Raw genomic sequence first — 24,637 nt, forward strand, 5'->3', positions numbered from 1 at the left:
AGTAGGACAGACCAGGGTAACACCAGTAGGACAGACCAGCTGTTAACTCTAAGTGACTGATTAACATCCACTGACCTGCTGGAGGGAATGTTGTTTCATAACAGAATGGAGGTGTTTGAGGCCCATCAATGGGCTATCTTTAATTAAGTTGTAGATGTTGATGTAGATGAATGGTACAGTAACAGTGTAGTACTCACAGGTCTGCTTTCTCTTGAAGATCCTGTGTGACTCGTGCCAGATGGTCTCGCAGTCATCCTGCAGCTTGTAGAATCGGTTATTTTTCCAAGAGGACTTTATTTTCATCAGCTCTCCACCCTCCAGCAGGAACTGGAGGTCCACATCGCCCTCTAAACCTAGTGGGGTCACGCAGAGGTTAGAGGTCAGACAGACATTAACCCTCACGTAAAAGAGCCGCATCATTTGGCTCCCAAACGGCTCTTCATTCAAAATGCTTGAAAATGGACCTAGAACCAAAAAGTAGGCTACCATTATGTCAGATCGTGATATGCACGTACAAATACATTTCTACCTGGCAAAAGTATTAGATAGCTTTCAAAAAAACAAAAACAAAAAACATTTACAGTGGCTTGCGAAAGTATTCACCCCCCTTGGCATTTTTCCTATTTGTTGCCTTACAACCTGGAATTAAAATTGATTTTTTGGGGGTTTGTATCATTTGATTTACACAACATGCCTACCACGTTGAATGTTGGTGCTTAACGAACAAGCTGGTGTTTAACGAACTGTACAAGGCTGTAAACAAGCAGGAAACCCTACACCCAGAGGTTGCCTTTCTGGCTGCCGGCCATTTTAATGTGGCGTCACTAAGACACCTGATGCCCAACTTCATTCAACACGTCTCCAACGATACTAGGGGTGATAAAGTCCTAGACCACTGCTATTCTACCCACAAGCAAGCATACAAGGCCCTCCCTCGTCCGCCATTTGGCGAATCAGATCATGACTCCGTACTCTTGCTTCCTGTTAACAAGCAGAAGCTGAAACAGGAAGTACCCCCGATTCGCTCCGTTGAGAGATGGTCTCCAGAATCAGAGGGTATGCTACAGGACTGCTTTGCTAGTGCTGATTGGAATGTTTCAAGACTCCGCAGATAACAACGATGAGCTAACCACCTCCGTCACCGGCTTCATTAGAAAATGCTTCGGCAACGTTATACCCACGGTGAGGGTTCGCTGCTTCCCCAATCAGAAGCCCTGGATTAACACTGAGGTTGGCGCTAACCTAAAGAGCAGGGCTTTTTCCTGTGTAAATAAAGACACATGGTCTCAATGGGACTTCCTGTGTAAATAAAGACACATGGTCTCAATGGGACTTCCTGTGTAAATAAAGACATATAGTCTCAATGGGACTTCCTGTGTAAATAAAGACATATAGTCTCAATGGGACTTCCTGTGTAAATAAAGACATATAGTCTCAATGGGACTTCCTGTGTAAATAAAGACATATAGCCTCAATGGGACTTCCTGTGTAAATAAAGACATATAGTCTCAATGGGACTTCCTGTGTAAATAAAGACATATAGTCTCAATGGGACTTCCTGTGGTCCTATGTGGCTCTGTTTGTATAGCATGGTGCTTGCAACGCCAGAGTTGTGGGTTTGATTCCCACAGGGGACCAGTATGAAAAGGTTATGACCCTAACCCTCACTACTGTAAGTGGCTCTGGATAAGAGCATCTGCTAAATTACTCAAATGGAAATAAATGCCTACTGTTTGTTTATCTACTCTATGTACACTACCAGTCAAAAGTTTGGACAAGGTTTATTTTTATTTTTTACTACTGTAGAATAATAGTGAAGACATCAAACTATGAAATAACACTGTCATCCTCCACCCCACCCTCCACTGTGTACAAGACAAGCTGTTTCATAACAGTCACAATAGAACCTTTTCTGATTGTGTGTGACACATGACACACCCTGTTTTAGACACACCAGTCCACCCACTGGAAAAAGTCTGGATATGCTTCAGATGTGCATTGCATACAGTATACTCCTTAGCCTCCAGAGCTGTTAATGTCATTAAAACATTTTACTGCAGGGCTAAATCTCGGTCACACAGAGTGATTCTTGGTAGTCTTAAACAAATCTACTTTGAAACAAAAGTATACACCTCACACACATGGTTATGGGCTTAAGAAACAGAAGACACCTGTCAGAAATCTATACAATTTTAAATTTGCATCCCAATATTACACTTTATATACACTACCAGTCAAAAGTTTGGACACACCTACTCATTCAAGGGTTTTTCTTTATTTTTACTATTTTCTACATTGTAGAATAATAGTGAAGTCATCAAAACTATGAAATAACACATATGGAATCATGTCGTAACCCAAAAAGTGTTAAACAAATCAAAATATATGTTATATTTGAAATCCCAACCGTCATGCTATCCCAACTGTCATGCTATCCCAACTGTCATGCTATCCCAACCGTCATGCTATCCCAACTGTCATGCTATCCCAACTGTCATGCTATCCCAACTGTCATGCTATCCCAACCGCCATGCTATCCCAACTGCCATGCTATCCCAACCGTCATGCTATCCCAACTGTCATGCTATCAACTGTCATGCTATCCCAACCGTCATGCTATCCCAACTGTCATGCTATCCCAACTGTCATGCTATCCCAACCGCCATGCTATCCCAACCGTCATGCTATCAACTGCCATGCTATCCCAACTGTCATGCTATCAACTGTCATGCTATCCCAACCGTCATGCTATCCCAACTGTCATGCTATCCCAACTGTCATGCTATCCCAACCGCCATGCTATCCCAACTGTCATGCTATCAACTGTCATGCTATCCCAACCGTCATGCTATCCCAACTGTCATGCTATCCCAACTGTCATGCTATCCCAACCGCCATGCTATCCCAACCGTCATGCTATCAACTGTCATGCTATCCCAACCGTCATGCTATCCCAACTGTCATGCTATCCCAACTGTCATGCTATCCCAACCGTCATGCTATCCCAACTGTCATGCTATCCCAACCGCCATGCTATCCCAACTGTCATGCTATCAACTGTCATGCTATCCCAACCGTCATGCTATCCCAACTGTCATGCTATCCCAACTGTCATGCTATCCCAACCGCCATGCTATCCCAACCGTCATGCTATCAACTGTCATGCTATCCCAACTGTCATGCTATCCCAACTGTCATGCTATCCCAACTGTCATGCTATCCCAACCGCCATGCTATCCCAACCGTCATGCTATCAACTGTCATGCTATCCCAACTGTCATGCTATCCCAACCGCCATGCTATCCCAACCGTCATGCTATCAACTGTCATGCTATCCCAACTGTCATGCTATCCCAACCGTCATGCTATCCCAACTGTCATGCTATCCCAACTGTCATGCTATCCCAACTGTCATGCTATCCCAACCGTCATGCTATCAACTGTCATGCTATCCCAACCGTCATGCTATCCCAACCGTCATGCTATCAACTGTCATGCTATCCCAACTGTCATGCTATCCCAACTGTCATGCTATCCCAACTGTCATGCTATCAACTGTCATGCTATCCCAACCGTCATGCTATCCCAACTGTCATGCTATCCCAACTGTCATGCTATCCCAACCGCCATGCTATCCCAACCGTCATGCTATCAACTGTCATGCTATCCCAACTGTCATGCTATCCCAACTGTCATGCTATCCCAACTGTCATGCTATCCCAACTGCCATGCTATCCCAACCGTCATGCTATCAACTGTCATGCTATCCCAACTGTCATGCTATCCCAACCGCCATGCTATCCCAACCGTCATGCTATCAACTGTCATGCTATCCCAACTGTCATGCTATCCCAACCGTCATGCTATCCCAACTGTCATGCTATCCCAACTGTCATGCTATCCCAACTGTCATGCTATCCCAACCGTCATGCTATCAACTGTCATGCTATCCCAACTGTCATGCTATCCCAACCGTCATGCTATCAACTGTCATGCTATCCCAACTGTCATGCTATCCCAACTGTCATGCTATCCCAACTGTCATGCTATCCCAACCGCCATGCTATCCCAACCGTCATGCTATCAACTGTCATGCTATCCCAACCGCCATGCTGTCCCAACCGTCATGCTATCAACTGTCATGCTATCCCAACTGTCATGCTATCCCAACCGTCATGCTATCCCAACTGTCATGCTATCCCAACTGTCATGCTATCCCAACCGCCATGCTATCCCAACCGTCATGCTATCCCAACCGCCATGCTATCCCAACCGTCATGCTATCAACTGTCATGCTATCCCAACTGTCATGCTATCCCAACCGTCATGCTATCCCAACTGTCATGCTATCCCAACCGTCATGCTATCAACTGTCATGCTATCCCAACTGTCATGCTATCCCAACCGCCATGCTATCCCAACCGCCATGCTATCCCAACCGCCATGCTATCAACTGTCATGCTATCCCAACCGTCATGCTATCAACTGTCATGCTATCCCAACCGTCATGCTATCCCAACCGTCATGCTATCAACTGTCATGCTATCCCAACCGCCATGCTATCCCAACCGCCATGCTATCCCAACCGCCATGCCAAGTCTTTGAAATAATATAACAGATTGCCTTTAACTTTGCCTTAAAAGCAGGCAGACAGGTAGCACCTCGTATTTAGGAAACCTGAGAGCCATTCTCCTGTTCTCTTGGAACACCTCCTCTGACATCAGACCTCTCACTTCTCTTCTCTATTATATCTCGTTACTACCACTGTTTTCCTTTAGAAATTAGCAAAATTACGCTCAAAAGTCATGACATTCGCAGTTTTGCAAGGACAGGGCGTGTTCCCTCCACTGCAAAAAAATAATGGTAACGCTTCATTTTAAGGGGTCTTTATTACAGGGTAATTACACTGTAACAACAAGTAAAACACAGCCAAGACAACGCAGGAGTGGCATCAGGACAAGTCTCTGAATGTCCTTGAGTGGCCCAGCCAGAGCCCGGACTTGAACCCAATCGAACATCTCTGGACAGACCTGAAAATAGCTGTGCAGTGACGCTCCCCATCCAACCTGACAGAGCTTGAGAGGATCTGCAGAGAAGAATGGGAGAAACTCCCCAAATACAGGTGTGCCAAGCTTGTAGCGTCATACCCAAGAAGACCCTAGGCTGTAATCATTGCCAAAGGTGCTTTAACAAAGTACTGAGTAAAGGGTCTGAATACTTATGTAAAAGTGATATTTCCATATTATTATTTTTTATACATTTGCAAACATTTATAAAAACCTGTTTTTGCTTTGTCATTATGGGGTATTGTGTGTAGATTGATGAGGGGAAAAAACTATTTCATCCATTTTAGAATAAGGCAAAATGTGGAAAAAGTAAAGGGGTCTAAATACTTTCCGCATGCACTGTACATGTAACCAGGTCAAAAATCCCAACCTCCGATTCACAATGCTCCCATGTAAGGAAATAGAATCCCAACCTCCGATTCACAATGCTCCCATGTAAGGAAATAGAGCCTGCGGTTCCCAATGCTCCCATGTAAGGAAATAGAGCCTGCGGTTCCCAATGCTCCCATGTAAGGAAATAGAGCCTGCGGTTCCCAATGCTCCCATGTAAGGAAATAGAGCCTGCGGTTCCCAATGCTCCCATGTAAGGAAATAGAGCCTGCGGTTCACAATGCTCCCATGTAAGGAAATAGAGCCTGCGGTTCCCAATGCTCCCATGTAAGGAAATAGAGCCTGCGGTTCCCAATGCTCCCATGTAAGGAAATAGAGCCTGCGGTTCCCAATGCTCCCATGTAAGGAAATAGAGCCTGCGGTTCCCAATGCTCCCATGTAAGGAAATAGAGCCTGCGGTTCCCAATGCTCCCATGTAAGGAAATAGAGCCTACGGTTCCCAATGCTCCCATGTAAGGAAATAGAGCCTGCGGTTCCCAATGCTCCCATGTAAGGAAATAGAGCCTGCGGTTCCCAATGCTCCCATGTAAGGAAATAGAGCCTACGGTTCCCAATGCTCCCATGTAAGGAAATAGAGCCTACGGTTCCCAATGCTCCCATGTAAGGAAATAGAGCCTGCGGGAAGAGGTCTGTGGCTTCAGGCTATTCGGTGTGTGAGAGAAGGAGGGAAATAATGGCCAAGTAGGATAAACATACATTTCATCAGAAGTAAGACATTTAAGTCGTTTAGTATAGTCTATTTGTAACCCCACTCACTATTTGTAGCTGTATAGTCAGGTTGTTTGTGTTGTTGGTCTTGGCTAGGGTGTTTCCACATATAGTCCTCTTTCAAAAAAAAAGTTGCATCTCAGTCCTCTTTAAAGTGAACTCTTGGGTAAAAAAAGCAAAATAACTCAGTTCTCTTTGTATTCACACTGCCCTTGGCTTTGAATGAGGACACAACTCTTTTGCCAGTTCACTTCACCTATGAGACCTCTTGCATTCACATTGCTATGTTTAGAAAGGAACCAAGTATTTTTCCAATATTCACTCAAAGCACTCTGGGTTTTTACAAAGTGCAGGACAAGCCATTCCATCAGATCGTGTTATCGGACAGCTAGATATAAATGTACCTACTTAAGAAGAAGAAGAAGAAAATACCTACTTACATTTTGGAAGCTAATAGATTGGTTTATATTAAAAGATTAGACATAATTATAATGATTATAATTATTAACATGTAAATATTATTAGTAACAGAATAAATAGCAGAAGAATAGTGCAGATTAAATAATGCTGTAATTGAAAATTGTACACCCAATGTAGGCTACTGCCCCTTTAAGAGCTAGCATTGATTTTTGTAGGTAGTGCTATCCGGAATCCTTGGGACGTCCCAACCCTAAATCCTGACTCTAACCTTAACCTCTACCCTTACCCTAATCTTAACCCTAACCATACCTCTTACCTAACCTTAAACCAACCTTAACCCTTACCTTAACCATTTAAAATGTCAACTTTAATGAGGTAACGTCAGAGTTGGGACGTCCCAAGGTTCTCGAATTGCAATGACTTTGATTTTGTACCATATGTTGTGATTGTCACCAAATATGTTGTTGTCTTCTCGCACTATTCAAACCCCACAATCAAATAAACAGTTTATGAAGCTCTCTTAGCCTATAGATCACATACAAAACTCCACACATATTTTGGCATTTCTGTGCATCCTTGACAATCGCTAATCAATATCCAAAAACAGCACACATTTTTTCCACGAACTTGCACATTACCATCTTGTCTCTTTTGTGGCACCAATGTGAGGGATAATGGCATGGCAGTAGTCTAGTGTGTGGTGCAGGATTAATGACAGGCCAACCTGGGAAGCTTTGTGCTCACGTTTCCCTAAAAAAGTTCACCGGACCGTGGATTTCAAACTAACTGAACTCAGACCACCTATCGGGATGTTCTCAGTTCGGTTCGCTTGGTGCGGGGTCTGAGTTCACACTGCACTAAACATTAAGTTATTAATTAAATTAAGCGAACTGCACTGAGTTGACAAAACTTTTCTGAAAGGGACAAAGTGTAAAAACAACCTTAATGTTCCGGTCGGTAGATAGCTAGCACTCACTCACTCACATAGCTGAAGGGGCATGAAGGAAGCCCTACAACATTACGTAGTGAAAACTCTCCGGAGCAGGCAATGTTGAAAAGTCATCTTTAGATGTGATGTACTTTTCTTAAATGTAGTTTTGCAATTGTCAAAACAAGCAGACAATATATGTCATTCAACTGGCAATATACATTTTTGTTTTCTTCTAATGCCTCTTAAAGGGAAAGGAATTGAAGTAATCTGATTACGTTTCTGAGTTTGGGTAATCCAAAAGTTACGTTACTAATAAAAACGTTGGACAGGTAAGACAGGTAACCAATAACTGTAATGGATTACATTTAGAAAGTAACCTACCCAACCCTGGTGGTGAGTCAGTTGGACATAGTTAACATGTTAAGTAGCCTAACTGTTAAATACTGCTCTGTCCTTCCTTGTTCATTTAAGTGTAAATTGGAGTAAAATGTATTTACTTTTTTTGGTTAGGAAAAGATAAGACAAAATCAAGGGGTATATCACTGACAGTGGCCACTGTTTATTACAGGCAGATACAGCAAGTTGTAGCCTATCCAGCATACCACAATGCCTAAGGTGCATTAGCTACCCTTTATCACTTATCATTCACAGAAGGAAGGAGTTGGCACCTGCGATGGATCCGAATAAACCACATTGTTAATTCTACAGGAAAAAGCAGTTATTCTGCTTATTCTTCCTAGAACAATAATGACCCTTTCTTTGTCCTTGGTTTAACATCTGCCCTATACAAGACAGTCAGCTCTATACAAGACAGTCAGCCCTATACAAGACAGTCAGCCCTATACAAGACAGTCAGCCCTGTACAAGACAGTCAGCCCTGTACAAGACAGTCAGCCCTATACAAGACAGTCAGCTCTATACAAGACAGTCAGCCCTATACAAGACAGTCAGCCCTATACAAGACAGTCAGCTCTGTACAAGACAGTCGGCCCTGTACAAGAGAGTCGGCCCTATACAAGACAGTCGGCCCTATACAAGACAGTCAGCCCTATACAAGACAGTCAGCCCTGTACAAGACAGTCAGCCCTATACAAGACAGTCAACCCTGTACAAGACAGTCAGCCCTATACAAGACAGTCAGCCCTATACAAGACAATCAGCCCTATACAAGACAGTCAGCCCTATACAAGACAGTCCACCCTGTACAAGACAGTCAGCCCTGTACAAGACAGTCAGCTCTATACAAGACAGTCGGCCCTATACAAGACAGTCAGCCCTATACAAGACATACAAGACGCAGGACAACAATCTCAGACAGTCAGCCCTACACAAGACGCATGACAACAATCTCAGACAGTCAGCCCTACATAAGACGCATGACAACAATCTCAGACAGTCAAACAAATCACATTGCACTCAAGCATACCTGGTCACAAAGCCCATTGAGGAATGGAATCAAACGGATGTTACCTTGTAGAGCATAAAAAAGGAGGTTCTCTAAATATGAACAGACATCACACAATATTCCATATATCTGCAGCTCAACCTACCATGTTTTCCTGCTTTGCTGTTTGATTCCATTCGGATTCGATAAGATCAGCCCCAAGTTGCCGGTGCGTAAAATCCCTCCACGGGTCAGAAATGACGCGCATGTACAAATCCAAGGGTCTCTATGGATAAATGTGAATAGCAAAGCGGTGATAGAAAGCGTTGGGCACTTTAGGCTGCCGATGAGATCCAGACAAACAGTGCGCAGCGCAGCCAGTAGCCTACAGCATAACCAGGACGAAGTATGCGTCCTGCCCTTCTGCCCAACCAGTCCACACCCTCCGCACCGCTACACCGGTCTGACGGGTCCTCTTGTTGCAGCCGGCTACTCCTCTACACGGAATTCCTGACGCAGGGGAAATTCTGATTTGTTTTCCCATACATATTTCTACTGCTGTGTGTCAGTGTGTCTGTATGTCTGTGTGTTCCCTGGCTATGGAACAAGACACAAGGTTAAATAAATCACAGTTATGCCATGGAGACAAGGGACAGTGATGATTGGTTGGGTTTTTCGAGGAAAGGTTATCATCATGAATAATAGTTAATGTAGTTTACAGGATAGCCTAACATTCAACCGCTCCAACATAGCCTATAATAAACTGGGTGGTTCGAGCACTGAATGCTGATTGGCTGAAAGCCGTGGTATATCAGACCATATACCACGGGTACAACAAAACATATGGCCAATATACCACACCCCCTCAGGCCTTATTTCTTAATTATGAAATGGGCTGTTTGTTTCCTGGATGCTGATTGGTTGATATGCGGGAGTTGCAACTCACACAAAATACCTTGAGTGTTAATGTCATAATTCCACTGTCCAGCAGCCCACACAAGAAATTCTTAAACTTCATCTCCCTCTGAAAAAATCGGCTACACACTATTTTCCATGCTACTATTTGGTTTGCAACAGTTGGGGGTTGTATAAACCTACCTGTCTGCCTCTGCAGCCAGTGCAAAAAAGTATCATTAATACAAATGCAATTGTTCCAGTAGGCTAGCCCAATAATGAATATGAAACTAATAATTCACCATGTCAACCTTAAACACTCACCAACCAGCGCAGTGCAGCCTATGTAGGCCTATTGAATATTTATTACATCATTATTTACTGAAGTTCTAGTCTCTCATCGTCACTGAATCTCTGCTAGCTAGCTACATGCTAATGATGTGTTTAGCATAGCAACATGAATAGAATGATGAGAATTAATGGCTGGGTCAAAACATGAGAATAACTAACAACCAGCCTGCTTGTTGCGGGCCTGTGTCATGTGAAAAAGCTCACAGCGTGAAATAGATGATTGTTGAGAGAATTTTGACACTTGCGATTGGCTGTGATTGTGACATCACAGAGTGAACAATCTCACAGCTTGAGAATTCTCGCTGATCAATATTACTCGCGCCAGATGCTCTTAGCTTGCACTGCTGCTTCAGTTCTGCTTACAAGTCATCTGTGCTTACAGGTCATCTGTGTTTTCTTAGATAGATAGCATCAGTGCCTGATTGAAAGTGACACTGTAAACGTCAATAAATAAGTAATGATCACTTAATATATTATCGATTGTTTTGTGCTTCTGTCAGGGCTGGCTAGCATTGGGTAACTTTAGCAACAGGATGGAATGGCGAGTTAGCTGTTTATGCATTAGCATAGCGATTGCTGCATTAGCCACGAGCCTGTTAGCTAGCTAGTTGTGAACAGCTTGTGCGGATGGCTGTGCTTATGCATGGCTCAGGGCTAGTGTAGCATGCAGGATTTATAACAATTAGCACAATGTACAAGATGTTATTTTGATTCCAATATGTAGTGAGCTTGCTAGCTGCCATTCCATGAATCACACCATACACTAGCTACATAACCATAAATAGCTAGTGCTATCCGGGATCCTTGGGACATCCTTACTCTAAACCCTAACCATAACCCTTATCTTACCCTAATCTCAACCCTTACTTTAACAATTTTAAATGTCAACTTCAATGGCATAGGGACATCCCAAGGACCCCGGATAGCAAGGACCCTTCATTACCCACCGTCTCTGACTTTACCTGAAGCCAGTAGCTACCTAGGTTTGCCTCTCTGCTGGACCAATCCTTGAGTGGCAAGTGAAATGGAAGCACTACAAATAAATGCAATGTTAATTCGTAATAAAGCCAATAATGAATTGTCAACACGCTCGCATTGGTATTGCAAAAATAATTATGCCTTATAAATGTTGTGAATGTCACCAAAATCATAATTTTGCTATCATTTATGTAACAAATGACCTCTACTGGTGTAATTTGGAACTGAAGACTCAATTGTGTTGTGTGTCTTCACAATAAATTTGTCTCCACAATAACGCCAGGGAGAAATCAAGTCCCAGGTGTCCTTTGTCAGTTCATGGTCATAATGCTTTATTAGGTTGATGACACAGAAATTAACAGTGAAACAGATTTTATTTCAGGGTAAATGGCGCCGGGGGAGATGGCGCCGGAGGAGATGGCTGCCGTTTTACGGCCCTCTAACCAATTGTGCTATTATGTGTGTTTTTTCGCGTTATTTGTAATTTATTCTGTACATAATGTTTCTGCCACCGTCTCTTATGACCAAAAAGAGCTTCTGGATATCAGGACAGCGATTACTCACCTCGTATTGGACTAAGATTTTTTCTTCAAAGAGTCGGACGCGAAGGACATTCTACAGACACCCGACAAGGCCCAAATCCCCATAATTCGCATGAGAAAGAGACAGAGATATCGTGGATGTAGGTCGGGGTGCCTTGTAAGGATCAGACGATGAGCGAGTACTCTGCCTCTACCATCAGTCCTATTAGCCAACGTACAATCATTTGAAAACAAAATAGACGACCTACGATCACGGATATCCTACCAATGGGCCATTAAAAACTGTAATATCTTATGTTTCACCGAGTCGTAGCTGAACAACGACATGGATAACATACAGCTGGCGGGATATATGCTACATCGGCAGGATAGAACGGCTGACTCTGGTAAGACAAGGGGTGGCGGTCTGTGTATATTTGTAAACAACAGCTGGTGCACGAAATCTAATACTAAGGAAGTCTCAAGGTTTTGCTCGCCTGAGGTAGAGTATCTCATAATAAGCTGTAGACCACACTATTTACCAAGAGAGTTTTCATCTATATTTTTCGTGGCTGTCTATTTACCACCACAAACCGATGCTGGCACTAAGAACGCACTCAATGAGCTGTATACAGCCATAAGCAAACAGGAAAACGCTCATCCAGAGGCAGCGCTCCTAGTGGCCGGGGACTTTAATGCAGGGAAACTTAAATCCGTTCTACCTAATTTCTACCAGAATGTTAAATGTGCAACCAGAGGGAAAAAAACTCTAGACCACCTTTACTCCACACACAGAGACGCATACAAAGCTCTCCCTCGCCCTCCATTTGGCAAATCTGACCATAATTCCATCCTCCTGATTCCTGCTTATAAGCAAAAACTAAAGCAGGAAGCACCAGTGACTCGGTTAATAAGGAAGTGGTCAGATGACGCAGATGCTAAGCTACAGAACTGTTTTGCTAGCACAGACTGGAATATGTTCCGGGATTCTTCAGATAGCATTGAGGAGTACACCACATCAGTCACTGGCTTCATCAATAAGTGCATCGATGACGTCGTCCCCACAGTGACTGTACGTACATACCACAAACAGAAGCCATGGATTACAGGCAACATCCGCACTGAGCTAAAGGGTTGTGCTGCCGCTTTCAAGGAGCGGGACTCTAACCCGGACACTTATAAGAAATCCTGCTATGCCCGCCAACTAACCATCAAACAGGCAAAGAGTCAATACAGGACTAAGATTGAATCGTACTACACCGGCTCCGACGCTCGTCGGATGTGGCAGGGCTTGAAAACTATTACAGATTACAAAGGGAAGCAGAGCCGCGAGCTGCCCAGTGACACAAGCCTACCAGACGAGCTAAATCACTTCTATGCTCGCTTCGAGGCAAGCAACACTGAAGCATGCATAAGAGCACCAGCTGTTCCTAAATGACTACCGACCCGTAGCACTGAAGTGGTAAGGGTAGGTAACAACACATCTGCCACGCTGATCCTCAACACGGGGGCCCCTCAGGGGTGCGTGCTCAGTCCCCTCCTGTACTCCCTGTTCACCCATGACTGGTAGAACCAGTCAGTCTCACACCACATGATAGAGTGGTAGAACCAGTCAGTCTCACACCACATGATAGAGTGGTAGAACCAGTCAGTCTCACACCACATGATAGAGTGGTAGAACCAGTCAGTCTCACACCACATGATAGAGTGGTAGAACCAGTCAGTCCCAGACCACATGATAGAGTGGTAGACCAGTCAGTCTCACACCACATGATAGAGTGGTAGAACCAGTCAGTCCCAGACCACATGATAGAGTGGTAGAACCAGTCAGTCTCAGACCACATGATAGAGTGGTAGAACCAGTCAGTCTCAGACCACATGATAGAGTGGTAGAACCAGTCAGTCCCAGACCACATGATAGAGTGGTAGAACCAGTCAGTCCCAGACCACATGATAGAGTGGCAGACCAGTCAGTCTCACTGTAATGTGATTGGTTGTGTATAAACAGGACCAGTCAGTCTCACTGTAATGTGATTGGTTGTGTATAAACAGGACCAGTCAGTCTCACTGTAATGTGATTGGTTGTGTATAAACAGGACCAGTCAGTCTCACTGTAATGTGATTGGTTGTGTATAAACAGGACCAGTCAGTCTCACTGTAATGTGATTGGTTGTGTATAAACAGGACCAGTCAGTCTCACTGTGCTGAGCTGTAATTTTCACTGTCATCCTCCACCCCACCCTGCTCTGTGTACAAGACAAGCTGTTTCATAACAGTCACAATAGAACCTTTTCTGATTGTGTGCGACACATGACACACCCTGTTTTAGACACACCAGTCCACCCACGGGAAGCAGTCTGGATATGCTTCAGATATGCATTGCATACAGTATACTCCTTAGCCTCCAGAGCTGTTAATGTCATTAAAACATTTTACTGCAGGGCTAAATCTCGGTCACACAGAGTGATTCTTGGTAGTCTTAAACAAATCTACTTTGAAACAAAAGTATACACCTCACACACATGGTTATGGGCTTAAGAAACAGAAGACACCTGTCAGAAATCTATACAATTTTGAATGTGTATCCCAATATTACACTTTACATACACTACCAGTCAATAGTTTGGACACACCTACTCATTCAAGGGTTTTTCTTTATTTTTACTATTTTCTACATTGTAGAATAATAGTGAAGACATCAAAACTATGAAATAACACATATGGAATCATGTAGTAACCAAAAGAAAGTTAAACAAATCAAAATATATTTTATATTTGTGTGAGAGTGTGATTTGAAAGAGTCAGGCGCAGGAGGGTAAATCACAGAATACAGAGTTTATTCCGTAGGACACAGTTACGCTGGATAGCGTCAACAGCACAGGGTGTAATACAGGCGCACTGGAACACAATACGGAGAGAAATAACCCCGGCAATACAAAGTACAGGTAGCTCAACCGACCTACACTCATCTTCACATAAAACAATCACCCACAAGGACAAGGGGGCAGAGGGAACACTTATACACATACTAATGAGGGGATATGAACCAGGTGTGTGTAATTAAACAAGACAAGACAAATGGAATGATGAGATATGGAGCGGCAGTGGCTAGAAGGCCGGTGACGACGAACGCCGAAGCCTGCCCGAACAAGGAGGGGAGGCAGCCTCGGAGGAAGTCGTGACAATTTGAGATTTTTCAAATAGCCACCCTTTGCCTTATAATAATAAATAATATGCCATTTAGCAGACGCTTTTATCCAAAGCGACTTACAGTCATGCGTGCATACATTTTAGTGTATGGGTGGTCCCGGGGATCGAACACACTACCCTGGCGTTACAAGCGCCGTGCTCTACCAGCTGAGCTACAGAGGACCGCTTTGCACAGTCTTGGCATTCTCTCAACCAGCTTCATGAGGCAGTCACCTGGAATGCATTTCAATTAACAGGTATGCCTTCTTAAAAGTTAATTTGTGGAATTTCTTTCCTTCTTAATGCATTAGAGCCAATCAGTTGTGTTGTGACAAGGTAGGGGTGGTATACAGAAGATAGCCCTATTTGGTAAAAGACCAAGTCCATATTATGGCAAGAACAGCTCAAATAAGCAAAGAGAAACGACAGTCCATCATTACTTTAAGACATGAAGGTCAATCAATCTGGAAATTGTGAAAAACGTTGAAAGTTTCTTCAAGTGCAGTCGCAAACACCATTAAGCGCTATGATGAAACTGGCTCTCATGAGGACCGCTACAGGAAGGGAAGACCCAGAGTTGCCTCTGCTGCAGAGGATAAGTTCATTAGAGTTACCAGCCTCAGAAATTGCAGCCAAAATAAGTGCTTCGCAGAGTTCAAGTAACAGACACATCTCAACATCAACTATTCAGAGGAGACTGCGTGAATCAGGCCTTCATGGTCAAATTGCTGCAAAGAAACCACTACTAAAGGACACCAATAAGAAGAAGAGATTTGCTTGGGCCAAGAAACATGAGCAATGGACATTAGACCGGCGGAAATCTGTCCTTTGGTCTGGAGTCCAAATTGGAGATTTTTGGTTCCAACCATTGTGTCTTTGTGAGATGCAGTGTTGGTGAACGGATGATCTCCGCATGTGTAGTTCCCACCGTGAAGCATGGAGGAGGAGGTGTTATGGTGTGGGGGTGCTTTGCTGGTGACACTGTCTGTGATGTATTTAGAATTCAAGGCATACTTAACCAGCATGGTTACCACAGCATTCTGCAGCAATACACCATCACATCTGGTTTGGGCTTAGAGGGACTATGATATGTTTTTCAACAGGACAATGACCCAACACACCTCCAGGCTGTTTAAGGGATATTTGACCAAGAAGGAGAGTGATGGAGTGCTCCTACAGATGACCTGGCCTCCACAATCACCTGATCTCAATCCAATTAAGATTGGATTTGTACCGCAGAGTGAAGGAAAAGCAGCCAACAAGTGCTCAGCATATGTGGGAACTCCTTCAAGACTGTTGGAAAAGCATTCCAGGTGAAGCTGGTTGAGAGAATGCCAAGAGTGTGCAAAGCTGTCATCAAGGCAATGAGTGGCTACTTTGAAATATATTTTGATTTGTTTAACACTTTTCTGGTTACTACATGATTCCATATGTGTTATTTCATAGTTGTGATGTCTTCACTATTATTCTACAATGTAGAAAATAGTAAAAATTAAGAAAAACCCTTGAATGAGTAGGTGTGTCCAAACTTTTGACTGGTAGTGTATATAAAGTGTAATATTGGGATACACATTCAAAATTGTATAGATTTCTGACAGGTGTCTTCTGTTTCTTAAGCCCATAACCATGTGTGTGAGGTGTATACTTTTGTTTCAAAGTAGATTTGTTTAAGACTACCAAGAATCACTCAGTGTGACCCTGATTTAGCCCTGCAGTAAAATGTTTTAATGACATTAACAGCTCTGGAGGCTAAGGAGTATACTGTATGCAATGCATATCTGAAGCATATCCAGACTGCTTCCCGTGGGTGGACTGGTGTGTCTAAAACAGGGTGTGTCATGTGTCGCACACAATCAGAAAAGGTTCTATTGTGACTGTTATGAAACAGCTTGTCTTGTACACAGAGGAGGGTGGGGTGGAGGATGTCAGTGTTATTTCATAGTTTTGTTTAAAAAATAAACCTTGTATGAGTGTCCAAACTTTTGACTGATATTGTAGATCACAGAAGACTGAAATATAACAAAACTGTATGACTGATATGGGTTTGGCATCATTTATTTTGATTTTTTATCATCTTTATTAATTAAGAAATTATGAAAAATGTAACATTCCACCCATGAGGAGTTTCTAGACCCAGAGGCGCTGTCACGGTTTCGGCCGAGGCAGCTCCTCCTCCGTGTTCGGGCAGGTTTCGCCGTTCGTCGTCTCCGGAGTACTAGCTGCCACCGCTCTATGTTTTCTGTTTGACTAGTTTGGTCTGTTAGTCACACCTGTCTTGTGTTATGTCTAATTGAGCACCCTATTTAGTTTCCCTGTTGTGAGTGTTGTGTTGTGTGTAATTGTTTCGTGTTGGTGTCGTTTTCGTACCGGTGTTTGGTACGCCACCTCTGTATTTTGCTTACTTCTCGGTTGAGGAGTTTTACGCGCCTGTTTATTTTGCGCGCTTCTGTTTTACGCCTGTGTGCGTTGTGCCTCTGGCTATTTTGGGATTATTGACTCACTTTTCCCAGTAAAGTATTTTTGGACTCTCTTTCTGCTTCTGCACTTGATTCCACACCACACCATTTCTACACGGCCCTGACAGAATTACACACCACTTCGATGGAATCAGCAGGAGCACAAGTGGACAGCGTGGAGGAACGTCTCCAGGGACAGGAACATCGCATTAATCGGATCGGGCACGCGTTGGAGGGCGTCATGGACACTCTTCGGCGCTGGGAGATCAGCGGTGTTCCCACAGCCCCACCGATCGCTCCATCACCACCAGAGAACCTGCCTACTCATCCACCGGAACCCAGTGGGATTCGGCTCTCGCTCCCGAGGGCGTACGACGGCTCCGCTGCCGGGTGTCAGGGCTTCCTTCTACAAGTGGAGCTCTACCTAGCCACTATACACCCGGCGCCCTCGGGATACGAGAGCGTTTCCGCCCTCATCTCCTGTCTCACCGGCAAGGCGTTGGAGTGGGCCAACGCCGAATGGAGGGGAATAGACTCCGCCACAGTCACCTATGCGGAGTTCTCCCGCCGCTTTCGTGCGGTCTTTGACCATCCACCAGAGGGAAGAGCGGCGGGGGAACGTCTATTCCACCTCCGACAGGGGATGAGGAGCGCTCAAGAATTCGCACTGGAGTTCCGGACTCTAGCGGCTGACGCGGGGTGGAATGAGAGGGCCCTCATAGACCATTTTAGGTGTAGCCTTAGGGAGGACGTCCGCAGGGAGTTAGCGTGTAGGGACGCTAAGTTAACTTTTGACCAGCTTGTGGACATGGCTATTCGTCTGGACAACCTACTCACGACCCGCGGACGTCCCAGATGGGGGCCTCCCATTCCACCCTCCAGCACCTCCGAGCCTAGTCCGATGGAGCTGGGAGGGGCTGGCGCTAGAACTAAAAGAGGAAGGAACCCGAGGGGAGCAGTCTCCTGCACCAAGTGTGGCCGCGGAGGGCACACCGCGGCTAGGTGCTGGGGAGGGTTCCCTGAGGAGGGAGATGGCAGGCCATACAGTGGGGAGTCCACCCAGGTGAGTAGGCGCCCTACTTACCCAGAGCTTTCTGTCGTCCACTTTACATTGCCTGTTTGTTTTCCACAGGTTGCACCTCGTTCCCAGCATAAGGCGCTAGTCGATTCAGGCGCAGCTGGGAATTTTATAGATCGCAAATTTTGTGTTAAGTTAGGGATTCCCCTCCTTCCAGTCGATAAACCTTTCCCCGTCCATGCTTTAGATAGTCGTCCGTTAGGATCTGGGTGGATTGGGGAGCTCACAGCGCCACTTAGAAAGATGACGCAGGGGGGTCATGAGGAGACGATTCAACTCTATCTGATTGACTCTCCTGCGTATCCGGTGGTACTGGGGCTTCCCTGGTTAACCACCCATGATCCTACTATTTCGTGGCGAGAGAAGGCTCTTCAAGGGTGGTCTGCTCAGTGTGAGGGGTTTTGTCTGGGTGTTTCCGTAGGGGCGACCTCGGTGGAGAGTCCGAACCAGATGTCAGCACTGCACATTCCTCCTGAATATGAGGATTTGGCACTCGTGTTTAGTAAGACCCGAGCGGCAAGGTTGCCACCTCATAGACAGGGGGATTGTGCGATAGACCTCCAGATAGGGGCAGCGCTTCCGCGGAGCCATGTGTATCCTTTGTCACAGGAGGAGAGAAAAGCAATGGAGACGTACATTGCTGAGTCTCTGAGACAGGGATACATACGGACCTCTACTTCTCCCGCGTCCTCAAGCTTCTTTTTTGTGAAGAAAAAGGATGGAGGTCTGCGTCCGTGTATTGATTACCGCGGTCTCAATCAGGTGACTGTTAAATACAGTTATCCACTCCCGCTGATTGGGACTATGACGGAGTCATTACACGGGGCACGGTTCTTCACAAAATTGGACCTCAGGAGCGCATATAATTTGGTGCGCATTAGGGAGGGCGATGAGTGGAAGACAGCATTTAGCACTACATCCGGCCATTACGAGTATCTGGTCATGCCATATGGGTTAATGAATGCTCCATCAGTCTTCCAATCGTTTGTAGATGAAATTTTCCGGGACATGCAGGCGCAGGGGGTGGTGGTGTACATTGATGATATTCTGGTGTACAGCCCTACCCGGGCCGAGCATGTAGCCCTGGTACGCAGAGTATTGAGGAGACTGTTGGAGCATGACCTGTATGTCAAGGCTGAGAAATGTCTGTTCTTTCAGGAGTCAGTTTCCTTTTTGGGTTACCAGTTGTCTGCGTCAGGGGTGAGAATAGAGGTGGACCGAGTGTCCGCCGTGCGTAATTGGCAAACCCCAACGACTGTTAAAGAGGTGCAGCGGTTTTTGGGGTTTGCGAATTACTACCGGAGGTTTATCCGGGGTTTTGGTCAGGTGGCAGCTCCCATCACGTCTCTTCTGAAGGGGGGTCCGGTGCGCTTGCAGTGGTCGGCTGAGGCGGACAGGGCTTTTGGCAAGCTGAAGGACCTGTTTACCTCGGCTCCGGTGTTGGCGCACCCGGATCCCACTTTACCGTTTCAAGTTGAGGTAGACGCGTCCGAGGCTGGTATTGGGGCCGTTCTATCTCAACGCTCGGGTACACCACCTAAGCTCCGCCCCTGTGCTTTTTATTCTAAGAAGCTCAGTCCGGCGGAGCGGAATTATGACGTAGGGGACAGGGAGCTGTTAGCCGTAGTCCAGGCCCTAAAGGTGTGGAGGCATTGGCTTGAGGGGGCTCAGCACCCTTTCCTTATTCTGACCGATCACCGTAACCTGGAATATATTCGGGCAGCTAGGAGACTAAATCCTCGCCAGGCTCGATGGACTATGTTTCTCGCCCGGTTTGTGTTTAAGATCACTTACATCCCTGGGTCCCAGAACGGGAAGGCAGATGCTCTGTCCCGCCGGTATGACGCGGAGGAGAGGTGCGTGGAGCCCATTCCCATACTACCGGAGTCGTGTCTGGTGGCTCCGGTGGTGTGGGAGGTCGATGCGGAGATCGAGCGGGCGTTGCGTACCGACCCTAGTCCTCCACAGTGTCCGGTGGGTCGGACGTACGTTCCGCTCGAGGTCCGGGATCGGTTGATTTATTGGGCTCACACGTCGCCCTCCTCTGGACATCCGGGTATTGGCCGGACGGTGCACTGCCTTAGTATGAAGTACTGGTGGCCAACATTAGCCAGGGATGTGAGGGTTTATGTCTCCTCCTGCTCAATATGTGCCCAGTGTAAGGCACCCAGACATTTGCCCAGGGGTAAATTACAGCCCCTGCCCGTTCCACAGCGACCCTGGTCTCATCTATCGGTGGATTTTGTTACCGATCTTCCCTCCTCCCAGGGGAATACCAACATCCTGGTCGTTGTGGATCGGTTCTCTAAGGCCTGTCGTCTCCTTCCCATGCCGGGTCTTCCTACTGCCCTACAGACCGCTGAGGCTCTATTTACTCACGTCTTCCGGCATTACGGGGTACCCGAGGATATAGTGTCTGATCGAGGCCCCCAGTTTACCTCCAGAGTCTGGAGAGCATTTATGGAACGTTTGGGGGTCTCGGTGAGCCTTACCTCGGGTTACCACCCGGAGAGCAATGGGCAGGTCGAAAGAGTCAACCAGGATGTGGGTAGGTTTCTGAGGTCATATTGTCAGGGCCGGCCGGAGGAGTGGGCGAGATATGTGCCCTGGGCCGAGATGGCACAGAACTCTCTCCGCCACTCCTCCACTAGACTAACCCCTTTTCAGTGTGTCTTAGGGTATCAGCCGGTTCTGGCACCGTGGCATGAGAGCCAGATCGAGGCCCCCGCTGTGGATGAGTGGGTAAGGCGCTCGGAGGAGACGTGGAACGCTGCTCATGTCCATCTGCAGCGTGCCATACGTCGACAAAAGACGAGCGCCGACCTACGCCGCAGCGAGGGGCCAGTGTACGCACCTGGAGATCGAGTCTGGCTCTCAACCAGGAACCTGCCCCTCCGCCTGCCCTGCCGGAAGCTGGGTCGGCGGTTTGTGGGGCCTTTTAAAGTCCTGAGGAGATTGAATGAGGTGTGTTACAGGTTAGAACTACCTATTGATTACAAGAATATTAACCCCTCATTCCATGTGTCTCTCCTCAGGCCGGTGGTAGCTGGCCCACTCCAGGACTTCGAGATTGAGGAGACTCCTCCGCCCCCGTTGGAGATCGAGGGGGCTCCGGCGTACACGGTTCGGACCATCCTGGATTCCAGACGCCGGATGGGGGGTCTTCAATATCTCGTGGAGTGGGAGGGGTACGGTCCGGAGGAGCGGTGCTGGGTGCCGAGGAGGGATATTCTGGATCCGTCCCTGATGACCGAATTCCATCGTGGTCATCCTACGCGCCCGGCGCCGCGCCCTCCTGGGCGTCCCCGAGGCCGGAGTCGGCGCACGGCTGGAGCCGCGCGTCAAGGGGGGGGTACTGTCACGGTTTCGGCCGAGGCAGCTCCTCCTCCGTGTTCGGGCAGGTTTCGCCGTTCGTCGTCTCCGGAGTACTAGCTGCCACCGCTCTATGTTTTCTGTTTGACTAGTTTGGTCTGTTAGTCACACCTGTCTTGTGTTATGTCTAATTGAGCACCCTATTTAGTTTCCCTGTTGTGAGTGTTGTGTTGTGTGTAATTGTTTTGTGTTGGTGTCGTTTTCGTACCGGTGTTTGGTACGCCACCTCTGTATTTTGCTTACTTCTCGGTTGAGGAGTTTTACGCGCCTGTTTATTTTGCGCGCTTCTGTTTTACGCCTGTGTGCGTTGTGCCTCTGGCTATTTTGGGATTATTGACTCACTTTTCCCAGTAAAGTATTTTTGGACTCTCTTTCTGCTTCTGCACTTGATTCCACACCACACCATTTCTACACGGCCCTGACAGGCGCAACATCGCGAGACTTCCAGGAACGAAACAGATCAAACAGACCAGGTTTGGGGTTTGGGGTTTGAGATGAGAGAGGTGAAAAATTATTGCTTAGTTGTTCATTTTCTCGCAATCTAAAAGCACAACCTAGATTAACATGGTATTACTCCAACCTCATGAAAGAAACTGACTTCTTTTCATTTTCCTCAAAAACAGTTTTATATTGAAGGAGTGCCTTTGATGGCAATTCTGCGCCAGACAACCGTTAGACCCGATGACGTGTTTATGCACATTATTATATATATACACTGCTCAAAAAAATTAAGGGAACACTAAAATAACACATCCTAGATCTGAATGAATGAAATAATCTTATTAAATTATTTTTTCTTTACATAGTTGAATGTGCTGACAACAAAATCACACAAAAATGATCAATGGAAATCAAATTTATCAACCCATGGAGGTCTGGATTTGGAGTCACCCTCAAAATTAAAGTGGAAAACCACACTACAGGCTGATCCAACTTTGATGTAATGTCCTTAAAACAAGTCAAAATGAGGCTCAGTAGTGTGTGTGGCCTCCACGTGCCTGTATGACCTCCCTACAACGCCTGGGCAGGCTCCTGATGAGGTGGCGTATGGTCTCCTGAGGGATCTCCTCCCAGACATGGACTAAAGCATCCGCCAACTCCTGGACAGTCTGTGGTGCAATGTGGCGTTGGTCGATGGAGCGAGACATGATATCCCAGATGTGCTCAATTGGATTCAGGTCTGGGGAACGGGCGGGCCAGTCCATAGCATCAATGCCTTCCTCTTGCAGGAACTGCTGACACACTCCAGCCACATGAGGTCTAGCATTGTCTTGCATTAGGAGGAACCCAGGGCCAACCACACCAGCATATGGTCTCACAAGGGGTCTGAGGATCTCATCTCGGTACCTAATGGCAGTCAGGCTACCTCTGGCGAGCACATGGAGGGCTGTGCGGCCCCCCAAAGAAATGCCACCCCACACCATGACTGACCCACCGCCAAACCGGTCATGCTGGAGGATGTTGCAGGCAGCAGAACGTTCTCCACGGCGTCTCCAGACTCTGTCACGTCTGTCACGTGCTCAGTGTGAACCTGCCTCTGTGAAGAGCACAGGGCGCCAGTGGCGAATTTGCCAATCTTGGTGTTCTCTGGCAAATGCCAAACGTCCTGCACAGTGTTGGGCTGTAAGCACAACCCCCACCTGTGGACGTCGGGCCCTCATACCACCCTCATGGAGTCTGTTTCTGACCGTTTGAGCAGACACATGCACATTTGTGGCCTGCTGGAGGTCATTTTGCAGGGCTCTGGCAGTGCTCCTCCTGCTCCTCCTTGCACAAAGGCAGAGGTAGCAGTCCTGCTGCTGGGTTGTTGCCCTCCTACGGCCTCCTCCACGTCTCCTGATGTACTGGCCTGTCTCCTGGTAGCGCCTCCATGCTCTGTACACTACGCTGACAGACACAGCAAACCTTCTTCCCACAGCTCGCATTGATGTGCCATCCTGGATGAGCTGCACTACCTGAGACACTTGTGTGGGTTGTAGACTCCGTCTCATGCTACCACTAGAGTGAAAGCACCGACAGCATTCAAAAGTGACCAAAACATCAGCCAGGAAGCATAGGAACTGAGAAGTGGTCTGTGGTCACCAACTGCAAAACCAGTCCTTTATTGGGGGTGTCTTGCTAATTGCCTATAATTTCCACCTGTTGTCTATTCCATTTGCACAACAGCATGTGAAATGTATTGTCAATCAGTGTTGCTTCCTAAGTGGACAGTTTGATTTCACAGAAGTGTGATTGACTTGGAGTTACATTGTGTTGTTTAAGTGTTCCCTTTATTGTTTTGAGCAGTGTATATACAGCTCTGGAAAAATTTAGAGACCACTGCAAAATTATCAGTTTCTCTGGTTTTGCTATTTATAGGTATGTGTTTGGGTAAAACTATCATTTTTGTTTTATTATATAAACTACTGACAACATTTCTCCCAAATTCCAAATAAGAATATTGTCATTTAGAGCATTTATTTGCAGAAAATGACAACTGGTCAAAAGAACAAAAAAGATCCAATGGGGTTCAGGTCTGGAGATTGGGCTGGCCATGACAGGGTCTTGATCTGGTAGTCCTCCATCCACACCTTGATTGACCTGGCTGTGTGGCATGGCGCATTGTCCTGCTGGAAAAAACAATCCTCAGATTTGGGGAACAATGTCAGAGCAAAAGGAAGCAAGTTTTCCTGCAGGACAACCTTGCACATGGCTTGATTAATGCGTCCTTCACAAAGACAAATCTGCCCGATTCCAGCCTTGCTGAAGCAACCCCAGATCATCACTGATCCTCCACCAAATTTCACAGTGGGTGCGAGACACTGTGGCTTGTAGGCCTCTCCAGGTCTCCGTCTAACCATTAGACGACCAGGTGTTGGGCAAAGCTGAAAATTGGACTCATCAGAGAAGATGACCTTAC

At 46.2% G+C, this 24,637-nt stretch overlaps 1 protein-coding gene across 1 annotated transcript in view; it reads right to left on the bottom strand.

Moving 5' to 3' along the window:
• Positions 1 to 9,494, bottom strand: part of LOC311118264 (1-phosphatidylinositol 4,5-bisphosphate phosphodiesterase delta-1-like) — a 102,829-nt gene extending 93,335 nt beyond the window's left edge. The window contains exons 1-2 of the mRNA XM_084193097.1: positions 9,066 to 9,494; positions 198 to 353 (exon numbers count right to left, since the gene is read on the bottom strand). Coding sequence (XP_084049223.1) covers positions 198 to 353; positions 9,066 to 9,096 — 187 coding nt within the window. The 5' untranslated portion in view covers positions 9,097 to 9,494. The remainder of the gene's footprint in view (positions 1 to 197; positions 354 to 9,065) is intronic.
• Between the last annotated feature and the right edge of the window lie 15,143 nt (positions 9,495 to 24,637).

The sequence above is a fragment of the Coregonus lavaretus genome (assembly GCF_964263955.1).
Source record: "Coregonus lavaretus genome assembly, contig: HAP1_SCAFFOLD_322, whole genome shotgun sequence".
Lineage (NCBI taxonomy): Eukaryota > Metazoa > Chordata > Actinopteri > Salmoniformes > Salmonidae > Coregonus > Coregonus lavaretus.